The 10,976-nt window shown below is 40.8% G+C and overlaps 2 protein-coding genes across 3 annotated transcripts; one reads left to right on the top strand and one right to left on the bottom strand.

Annotated features, from left to right (window-relative positions):
• The first annotated feature begins 586 nt into the window (after nt 1-586).
• On the top strand, nt 587-4,605 carry LOC129725273 (malate synthase-like). Of its 2 annotated transcripts, none has more exons than XM_055680873.1 (5): nt 587-920; nt 996-1,484; nt 3,366-3,754; nt 3,811-4,038; nt 4,095-4,604. In XM_055680873.1, the coding sequence occupies exons 1-5, from the start codon at nt 786-788 to the stop codon at nt 4,495-4,497; spliced, it is 1,644 nt and encodes a 547-aa protein (XP_055536848.1). In that variant the 5' UTR covers nt 587-785; the 3' UTR covers nt 4,498-4,604. The 2 variants fall into 2 exon arrangements, with proteins under 2 accessions (XP_055536848.1, XP_055536849.1); XM_055680874.1 differs by having other exon boundaries at nt 765-920; nt 1,004-1,484; nt 4,095-4,605.
• On the bottom strand, nt 4,575-8,852 carry LOC129725271 (focadhesin). The gene is given in 5 exon segments (XM_055680866.1): nt 4,575-4,884; nt 4,942-5,487; nt 5,736-6,924; nt 6,979-8,181; nt 8,243-8,852. Coding segments are annotated over 5 exon segments (3,549 nt in total). The 5' UTR covers nt 8,701-8,852; the 3' UTR covers nt 4,575-4,731.
• Nucleotides 8,853-10,976: the final 2,124 nt, after the last annotated feature.

Consider the following 10,976-nt stretch of genomic DNA (forward strand, 5'->3'; position numbering starts at 1 on the left):
GCTAGCCCAGCTTCTACTCGTGAAAAACTGGTGGTAATCATACCACGAAGATTGAATATGGTTTTACAAAACAAAGTACAAGCCACAAAACATTGAAAGTGAGTTTTGTAACGCAAAAGGTCACTTTGCTAACGATATTTAGATAAATAAAGCTTATTTGGAATGTTTTGTATATAAATTTCAAAAGTGTATTTTTTTTTTATCGCCACCGTAAAAAGCACTAACTCACGCAAAAAATTTTCGGAATCACCGACACAGAAAAATTCCAGTTATTTCTCTGTTCCTCTCTGAAAGTGAGTGTCTGCAGATCGTAATGATGTAACATAACATCATATAACAACTAAAATCAGTGCCTAAAATATGGAAAATTAACCAAAACTGCAAGTGTATTTATTATTTTCTCCATAACTGTATTTACAAAAGAATACATTTTATGGGGTTAAAGCTTTTTTGATGAAATGATGATTCATTAACCCCGAAAAAATATTTATTATATGTAAAAGACCTAAAAACATCCACCACATCCTTGTTATCAATCTCGCATAATCAGTTAGGTTACTTGTCGGCAGCAAAATAAACACAATACATGAAACCCAATTCGAAGGTAGACCACGAATCAGCGATCAACATACCGCACTTATACGTTCAAGCAGTATAAGCAAAGCAAATCATGCCGGTGTTTACGTGACGGTAGTAAATGTTTGACCGGCGTTCTGAGAGCAGTGTTTTTACGACTCTTGTGAAGTCGATGTTTTTTGCGTGAATTTCACATTTCGATAATCTCCATGGATAGAGCCCTTCGCGTTCGAATCGAAAAAGCTCCCCATCGGCTGGAGGCAGCGCACGCGGAAATTTTTACCGCTGGTGCTTGTGAATTCCTGCATGACCTTATCGTAGAGTTTGATGGCGAAGTTGAAAAGGTGAAGCATGTCATTAAAATAATTCAATTGTAGATGCAATAACAAGCTGCTATCTTATCATTGCGTTTTTGTTAGCTTCACAGGCGACGATTGGAGCGTAGATTGTACATCAAACAAGGCAAATGGAAACCAGAGTTTAAAAACCGCAGCGAGGATTTAGAGTGGAAAATTGACCATTTACCAGCCAGATTGCAAAATCGAAAACTAGACCTAGGAGATGTCAGTCCGGCGAATACGACCAACTTTGTGGACAGTTTGTATGCCAATGTGCAAGGAATACAAGTCGATTTTGATGATGGCCATTGTCCGACGTGGAGGAATACTGTACAGGGTTTGTACAATGTGCACCGGTTTGTTCGAGGTACCCTACCAGGAGGGCCTGCCGACATTCGGCAATGCCCAGTTCTCATGCTTAGACCGCGGGCCTTCAACATGACCGAACATCACTGCATGGTCGAAGGAAAAGAGGTCATTGGACCGCTGTTTGATTACGCAATACTAATGTACCATAATGCGAAACGGATGGCCGATTGTGAAATAGGCCCATATTTCTACCTATCGAAGGTGACTTGAATAGTGTTTTGAAGTAGAATACTTCTCTCAGGAAGTTCGGCTACATAGGGATGTGAAATGAAAATCTAAAACCGGAAAAAGTGAAAAATATGTCCAATTTCAAATGCTAATAAATCGGTTAGTATTCGATGGATTTCCTTCGTTGTTGCAGCAATAGCTTGGAAAATCTTCTAAGATTCTTCCCAAATGCAGATAATTGTAAATTTATTTTTCAAACTATTGTACTATTGAAAATAGTCAAGCCTTGTCAAAACGAAAACTTCGGCCTCTGATTGGTCGTTATATGATTGCTTCCCAAGCACGGTCGACAGAATCATAGACCTTGCCATTTGAAATGTGCTGTTTGGCCTATATAAGAGCCTGTTTTACTCGAAGCCGCTCATTATAATTCTAGACTGCAACAACAGCAGTCCTCCCTTAGCAGCAGCAGTAGCAATGCAGCGGATAACGGCCACAGCTGTGGTATGGCAATTGTTAGCGGAGCGCGTCTCAGCATCGATAGCAGGGCCAGGTGATGCAGGGCAGCGGATACCAATGGCAACGGAAGCGTCCACTACTGTGGCAACGGGGATAGCGCAGCATCAATATAAGCAGGGCCAGGTGATGCAGTGCGGCATTTTAGCAAATGCATCCAATGAAAAGAACGTTCTGGAAAGCTTCTCTGTGTTTATTTTCCCCCAAGGAATACCTTATTCGCACTGCCAGTGATAACGCAAAGATGTGATCGGCATCTTATCAGACATTGAATCAAACAACAAATTGTCCTTTTCAGGATGAAATAAAAACCTAATTGAAGAGTTAATATTTTCTCTCAAATCAATTTACACTTTCAAGAAATTTGGAACAGATATATGTGGCTTCATCTCCGTGTCTCAGAACGTACTGAATTATCTTTTCCTTCAGTCATGAGCACAACATCCAAAAAGCTTTCATTATCAGCATAAAAAATAATTTTCCGCATAATTGAAATTCAAAAATTATCAAGTCCAAATCATGACGAGCAACAATATTATTGAGAATGGTCAATCCTTGTTGAAGCGCAGAATTCGACTGATCTGATTAGTCGTTAATATGATTGCTTCCCAAGCACGGTCGACAGAATCATAGACCTTGCCATTTTAAATTTGATATTTGTCTGTATAAGAGTAAGGATGGGAATTATCGACTGAAATGGCTATCGATAGTTATCGATGATTTCCTACTACTATCGATAGGTTTTTCATCCCTATATAAGAGCCTGTTTCAGTCGAAGCCGCTTATAATAGTTCTAGACAGCGACAACAGCAGTCTTCCCTTAGCAGCAGCAGTAGCAGTGCAGTGGATACCAGGCGGATAGCGGCCACAGCTGTGACATAGCAATGGATAGTGCACTAGTTTCGGCGGATCTCAGCCTCGATAGCAGCTTGGCCAGCTGATGCAGGGACAGCGGATACCAATAGCAGCGTATAGCGGCTAAAACATTGGCATGGCTACGGATAGCGTAGCAGTTGCAGCGGGTTTAGCATCCATAGCTGCTGATGCAGTGAGGCACTTTAGTGAAATGCAGTCTCTGTGCGATAGCGGGCACTAGTAAATGCATTCAATTAAAAATGTTGACTCATTTTGACAACACATAAGCCGTCTAGTTTTGAGTGTTAAATCAGCTTTTCACTGTTTATTTTACCTCAAGGAATACTTTATTCGCACTGTCAGTGATAACGCTAAGATCTTATCCGATATTGAATTGAACAAATTAAAAAATGACTGACACGCAAGCAGCCGGATTTTATTTCTTGTAAAAGTATTCTACTTCATCCTCGCGGTCGTGGCTTTGCACACAACCCTCCTGTGATTTTTTTTACTAAGGCTCATTCCGAATTAAATACTTTACAGATTGAAGGACCTAGTGAAACACAAGTGTGGAACAAAATCTTTACCTGGACTGAGCACCGTCTGCAGCTGCCAAAGAGCACCATCAAGGCATGTGTTCTGATAGAGAACATACTGGCCGCTTACCGAATGGAGGATATACTATATTCGATCAAGGAGCATGCCATTGGCTTGAACTGTGGCATTTGGGACTATTGTGCCAGTATTATCGCCAAGTTTGGTGATAGTGCAGATTTTTTGATTCCTGACCGTAACAAGTACGTCAATATGGGTCAACCGTTCCTAAGAAACTACATGAAATTACTGATACATATTTGCCATAAACGTGGGGCTCTAGCCACTGGAGGTATGGCAGCTAAAATATTACCTACTGGCAAGGGGGCTGGAAGCATGTAAGTTGAAAATTTTAAAACTTAGTGCGCGAGAAAATAATTGTATTTTTTGTTAGGGTTGATGATATTATCGAAAGCGTTAAGTTGGCCAAATCAGTCGAAATTACTGCTGGAGTAGATGGTTTCATGATCTACGATCAACGGATGATCGATGCCATCAACGAGTTATGGCAGCAGCGATGTTCTACAGATAATCAACTGAAGATTTTCCCCGATATTGAATATATAACTCCGGAAAGCCTAACTAAAATCCCCGAAGGTGGTGTCACTATTGACGGTTTAGAGTAAGAACAATCTGTGCAACTTCACCGAGAAAAAAAATAAATTCCCTCTTTTTCAGAAACAACATAACGGTAGCGCTACTGTTCATCTACCACTGGTTTACCGGAAGTGGAGTGTTCTATTTGAATGGGGCGGTAGAGGATTCCGCAACGGCTGAGATATCCCGCTCGCAAATTTGGCAATGGATACGTCATCGTGCCATCATCGAGGATGGAAAGTCGGACACGACGGTCGTTACTCGGGCTTTGGTTTACGCGGTGCTGGAAAGTGTTATCTCCAAGGCGTATAAATCCTGGTGTACTTCAACCCCGGACCGAAAACGACTGCTCTCCTCCAAGTTCGTCTTGTTGGAAGTTATTTCGGCCAGAGAATACATTGAGTATATAACGACTTATCTGAATGATAACCACAAGTTTAGGACATTGCACAACAAGAACGATAAGTTGGAGGCGAAGTTGTAGAGTTTTTTGTGCAATACATCACGGTAATTTGTTGGACTTTTTAGGTTTGTTTTAATATTTATAAGAAGTGGAAAATGTTATGTTATACAAATGAAAATTCTATTCATAAACAAGGCACAAAAAGAAACCATTTTTCAACAAGATGCTATTGGCATTTGGAATACATTAGAGGTTCAGTTTTCACATTTGTTTAAAATAACATTCACTTGTACTTACAATAGCCAGTGCCGCAATCTACAATCGCCGGAGAGTAACAAACTTTGGCCATATTCTCGGCTGCTGGAAATATGATTGCTCTTTACAGCATATCCAAGCATTCCTCAAACTCTCTGCGTAGTTAGCTGGAATCAATGCGTGATTGTACAAATGGTACATAAATTCATAAATCTAAAACAACCGGAAATTGAAAATTTTCGTAACCACATTGTTATCGAATAACGCTACCTTGATTTCTATTTCCCTCCAAAGATTCTGCTGGAAAACCATCTCAAGACTTGGTGGAAAAATGGTCAACCTACTGGCAACGCAATCAACAACTGTATCTGGTGCCAAGAGTCCTGCGTAACCAGACAAGCTTATCACTGCCATCACAAACACGTCCAGTATAAACAAAACTACTTTCGTTGGTTTGGTTGTTTTTGTCTCCGCTAGGTCGGTTTGAATGTAGGACATCAACTCCGCTATCCAATCCGTCAGCATTTTACTCTGGTTGTTCTGTGAGGCAACAAAATCCATAAAGGATAGCTGAAAATACCGCTGTATTTTCTCGTCCGTTTGGTCCAGTTGGGAAACTGTTCGTAGTATGTCGGTAAGTCCCAGCAATTGGTGGCCAACTTCGGATGTATTATATTTGTGGATAGAAAACTGCAAGTAAATAGATTTTTGCAATTTTTCCAAGTTTCGTTTATCGATCCAGCCGCTTGGTTTTAGCAAAGATGCTACGTATTTCGACGGAAGCATACTCAGCACCTCGATGTAGTCTGAGAAAAGCTGTGGAAAAAAAAATGTTATTTATCTAGTCACAAAATGAGAAATTTGTTTTATTGTCGAGTGCTTCTTACTATTAATCGTACAAAAACTTGTTGTTAATGGTCAATGTTGTGGGCTAATGGTGACAGGTTATGCCACGACGGTTCTATCTAAGTCTTTCTAACTAATTCGCAGTTCATCCTTAACTTTTATTCTCAATATACACGTGTATTGTATGTATTGTAAAAAAAATTAATCCTGCCACTCACCTTACTATCAACCGCGAACCTACTAAACAGGTTCTCCAGAGTCGCACAGAAATATTGAAAGTTTTCCTCATTCTGGTACACCCGACTGACAACCGTTTTCAAATGGCTAACGACTGTCCGGAACGGTGAACACTGGCTTTTGAAACTCTCATCCTCAGAACGTTCCAGTAGAAACTGTAGGCTTAAGTTAAGAAATCTTTTGTAGATATCGGTTTGCACGAACTCGGTGACGATATCAAGCAATTCGAATATAGTCAGCACGTCCTCCACCTTCATATAAGCTTCAATCATTTCGTTTAGGTAGTTTTCGACCAATCGTTTGGCGGTTCCTGAGTATGGCATCTGTTTTATAGCAATCTGCAGGCAATATTTCTTCATTTCGAAGCAGCTTTGAAAGTATTCGTGCAAAAAGCACCAGTCTAGAGGAGGAATCGGCTTCGGATACCGTTTAGCTACTATTCTCAAAAGATTATAAATCAGCACTTCATTGTTATCCGGATCGATTTGAGAACGTTTATAAGTTTTCAACCGTTGAATAACGGCTGCCAGAATGCTTCTGTTTGGAAGATTTCTCAAAGCTGTAGGCTCTGGTCGTCCTGGTGGATTCAAGTAAACTCCTCCCCGATAACTTTCCATCTCGTTGCGAATGTGAGAGGCCACCAAATCTCCTGCTTCTTCAACCGCACAATAATTCACACACTGAACTAGCTGAACCCAGCATTCACCAGGAATGACTCTTGCCTCCAAAGTGTTATCGTCCTCGGTGGGAAGAGTAATGTTCTGTCGAAACACATCAGGTATTTGAAATATATTCATCATTTCCGGTGGAAAAGATTTTAGAGCCTCAAGCGCAGCAACTATCACCTCACGATCATCAAAGTCAGTAACAAACTGCCATAGTTTAATAATAACTTCGTTCAATAGCTTTTCCTGCTCAAGCGAGCTTACTTGTATAGAGGCAACATTGACAAAAAACTTACATAAGCTGCGAATAACGCGTGGTCGCTTTTCCTTCGTAAATTTGAATCCCAACACTTTCCAAGTTGAGACAATGTTGATCACATGGTTTTCGCACAAGCTAGCAATTGCATCGAGTGCCAGTGCCACAGCTGCTTCGTTACTTGCGTCTTCTGGACTACTTAAAATCTCAGAAAACATGTTCACAAGATCTGCTCCGTGCTGCTGAGGTCTGAGAAAGCAAAAGAATTAATTCAAACACTTTTACCACCCCAACAATGCTTACTTAGTCAAACAAATCTCCCTTATTGTATACGTCCGTGCTAGGGTTGTTTCCCATGGGTCCTCTTTACCAGGGCGAAAACTGTTGTCTTTGATGATGTCATATAAAAACGGATACGTTCTCGGCTCTGCCTTCCATAGGCGCAGATACAAATCTAAACATGTTGCCCGATCAATATCCTTGGAGAGCGCCTTCAAGACGCCCAGTACATGGTCCTTTGCACCCATTGAAGCTAGTGCATGCAGAAGATGCAAACGCATTTGGGGACCATTTTCATTTGCAAGCGCAAAAAGTATTGGTGTACGGATTCGGGATCCGATAGCTTCATCTGATCGAGATAATTTCAACAGGCAATTGAATATATTTTTCCAACTTATGTATGGCATTTCGTTGTCGTGAAATAAAGCTCGTAGTATCAGATCGTTTTTCTGAGCAAACTTCGAATTCTTCATCAATCGGTTCACCAAATCCTCGCGTAAAACTTGTTTACTTTCAAAATAAGACCACCATTGTGTAAAATGATAATATTTAGCCAAGTCAGCGTGAAAGTTCATCACGAATTTTTAGGTACTTGTGCTCTTTGAAACCGACTTATTGATGTTCTGTCGACACGTTTGTAAAATAATATTACATTCCCCTACATAACTATCGATAAAGGTCGGCTGTCCTAGAAGTTGCACAATGCCGTCTAGAACCATCAACTGACTTAATCGATTACATCCGTGGTCGAGTAAAAACCGTATTATCCGCAACAATTCCAGAACATGAGCGGGTGCTATAGTTTGCAGAAGTTCAGCTAATATCATTAGTAAAACAGTGCGATCCAAACTGCTGCTATTCTTTGTGCCATACAAAATAGACATGATTAGGCGGAAGTTTTGTGTCGGATCATAATTTAACAAAACCAATTGTTTGCTAATGGCTGCCAGATAGAAACACAAATCACATCTCAGCTGCTCGTACCGATTATCACTGGGTAAAACGTCCAGTGCTTCTATTAGTAAGCTATCTGTAAAAAGCACTTTTTCGTTAGTTGACGTTTTGGACCAAGCTAAAATTTCATAGATAATGTCTATTGCACAATCATTATTTGCGGAACATTTCAATAACGCTTGCCACATTTTAATACTTTCCGGCAGAATTATCTCGTGGTTGAAGACATACAGGAAGATTGGTCGTAAAAACTCTATACTGTTCCGTCGAATACTGCAAACAAAAACCCAAGCATTCCTACATCAAAATAATCAATGGAAAATATAATACTCACATTTGATCGTGATGCAGGCAGATCTCCTGAACTTTCTGAGTAAAAAACAGCATGTTGGTCACATCTTTTTTATCTAGTAGTACTATCAAGGGATGCTGGGGCGATTTGATGTCGAACTGGCAAATGTAGCGTTCTGGGCCACTGCAGCGTCGCTGTAAATCCAGCAAAAGCAACTCAAAAATACCATTTGCTATCGCCGCGAAAGTGGCCGTAGATGCACCTGCTAAAGCCGGCACCAGAATTCCAAGCAATTGACTGAGATTAAGTGACCCATCGCGAATAAGCTGCAGTAAAGCTTGAACGGCCAATTGGACTGTTCTAGGGTTATCGGACTTGCAAAGGCTCTTCAGCAGTTCAGTTTTATCGGCAGACGATTTTTCATTTTTGAGCACTTTGTTGATTGAATTCGCGGTTGATAACACTGTAGGTTTATTGTTAGTTGATTTGAAATCATCCATTTTAGCAGGAAACGTGGATATATGAATAAATTAAGAGTTTGAATTAAAATAATCGGCACAACCAGTATTTAAAGGTAAACACTGTACTCAACCTAAACACAGAGTGCTGTCAAAAATCATTATGAACACAGGGTTGAACAAAATTCACACATAAAGATTATTTCAAAACAACCGTTAACGTAACAGAGCGTCATAAGCATTCGATCCAGGATTTCAGGGTGGATCTATCTGTCAAACACCGTGTATAACCAACATATTCGGCAACATGGCGTTTGTTTTGGTTTATGTTCTCTTTGGTCATTGTGATGATAGGTCTGCACTGAATCTATGGAAAAGCTTTGAGTAGAGAGAATAAAGATGGTTTGTATGTAAAGCAGTCGAGTGTTTGATTGAGCGCTAAATCTATCACAAATTGGCGACGAGGATAGCTGTCAATTCGTGTTTTCGGGGGGAATCGGTGGTTTACTAACCAGATTCAGTAACGGTAAGTTTTTATATCATAAATGTGATGCATAAGAAAAGAAAAATCAATATAAACTATTGAACTCTGAAACGCGTTGGTAGGAAAAAAAAAGCTCACATCGTTTGGTTGCAGGTGTGTGCGTGAAGGGGTGGCACTGCGTCTGGAGAGCAGGAGAGAATTTTTGCATAAAACAGCTCACCAGTGAGTTGTGTCATAGTCTGTGTCTAGTAAACAAAAAGAAACGACTGAACAAGCTCTGTGCCTAGTAAACAGAACAGTCCGCGTCTAGGAAGCGGCGGAAAATTGCAAAGTCTACGAGTTGGTGGAAAACTTGACAGAAGAGCCCGCATCTAGATAGCGGTAGAAATTTGTTGGTTGCAAATTGGAAGCTCTGTGTCGAAAGGAAAACTTTTGGCTAGGTGGAGTTTGTTATACTGCGTCTGGTAAGCAGAAAAAAAATGATTTGAGGGAGTTTTGCTCAGTGCATTGTATTTGTTTATAGAATAGTGATTATTACGGTGCTGCATTCGTGAAGCAATGGATGAAAACAAATTCTTTTCTAAGCTGCCGGCATTTACAATCGCCGGAGTTCCTCTAACGGATCGCAGGAATAGATGGAACACTTGGAAAAGAGGGTTCGAAATCAGTTTAAGAGCAACGAAAGTAAAAGATGGAACAGAGAAGAAGGATATGCTTCTGGCGTGCGGCTCTTTTGAACGTCAAGACATTTTCTTCAATATTCCTGGAGCTGACGTGGCTGCTAATGAAAAAGAATTTTTATTTCGAGAAGATTATTTCGCACCCCAAAGACATGAGGCTCACGAACGCTTTCTGTTTTGGGCTATGAAGCCAGAGCCGGAGGAAACACTGGAAAAATTCTTAAGGCGTGCGCAAGCTCATGGGTCGAAATGTAATTTTGGAAAATCCGCTTCGAAAGTGCCGGTATAGCGATTGTGGACAAGATGCTCCAGTTTGTGCCCAATCAGCTGCGGGCAAAGTTGCTTCAGGAGAAAGATCTGACGCTAGAGGAAGTGATTAAACAAGTAAACTCATTTGAGACCTCACGTGTGGCTAGCGATCAGATGGCTGGTCAAAGTAGTCCGCTGCAAGCAAACAGACCTGCTGATAATATTCAGTATGTTGCGACGCCCTGTAGGTTCTGTGCTCGTTTCCACGGAAAACAGCTTTGTCCGGCACGAGATAAAACATGTGCGAATTGCCAAAAACGTGGTCATTATGCTGCGGCTTGCTACTCATCGCCGGGACAGGTGTCATCGAGCAAACCATTTAACAGTACCTAATAACTTGAACAGACAAACTTCTTTCAAAAGACCTTACGAGCAATCGTCTCCTTCTGGTTCAGGTCAAATTTGGGCTCCAATAGCGAAGAGAAAAGTAACGCAATTTACTCGGAAAGTACATGCTATTGAGGATCAAGGCGAAGAAGAACGAGTTGAACTTGTGGAGATGGTTTCTTCTGGTAACGATTCCGATGAGTTGATCTGGGCCAAAGTAGGTGGCGTTCTTATCGAGATGCAAATAGACTCGGGGGTTCAATCGAACATCATTGACGATCGGACATGGGACTCGATGAACCGGAATGGAATTGACGTGATTGGAGAGATTCGTGGGACTGACCGAAGGTATAGGTTTAGATTAATTTTGTTGTAATCATACTTTATATGCGTGTATTTTATTTTCTAAATAGGTCCAAGGCGTATGCTCAAGCAGATTGCTTAGAGGTAATTGCTATGTTTGATGCAGAAATCGTCATTCCGGATGGACACAAGCAGCTTAAAGCTGTGTCACGTTT

This window comes from Wyeomyia smithii, chromosome 2 (assembly GCF_029784165.1).
Source record: "Wyeomyia smithii strain HCP4-BCI-WySm-NY-G18 chromosome 2, ASM2978416v1, whole genome shotgun sequence".
In the NCBI taxonomy this organism is placed as follows: domain Eukaryota; kingdom Metazoa; phylum Arthropoda; class Insecta; order Diptera; family Culicidae; genus Wyeomyia; species Wyeomyia smithii.

Excerpts from the sequence above, each read along its gene's own strand:
- LOC129725273 (XM_055680873.1), top strand. The coding sequence starts at position 786 with ATGGATAGAGCCCTTCGCGTTCGAATCGAAAAAGCTCCCCATCGGCTG. Across the intron at positions 921-995 it reads TTGATGGCGAAGTTGAAAAG|CTTCACAGGCGACGATTGGA; the intron begins GTGAAGCATGTC and ends CGTTTTTGTTAG. Across the intron at positions 3,755-3,810 it reads GGCAAGGGGGCTGGAAGCAT|GGTTGATGATATTATCGAAA; the intron begins GTAAGTTGAAAA and ends ATTTTTTGTTAG.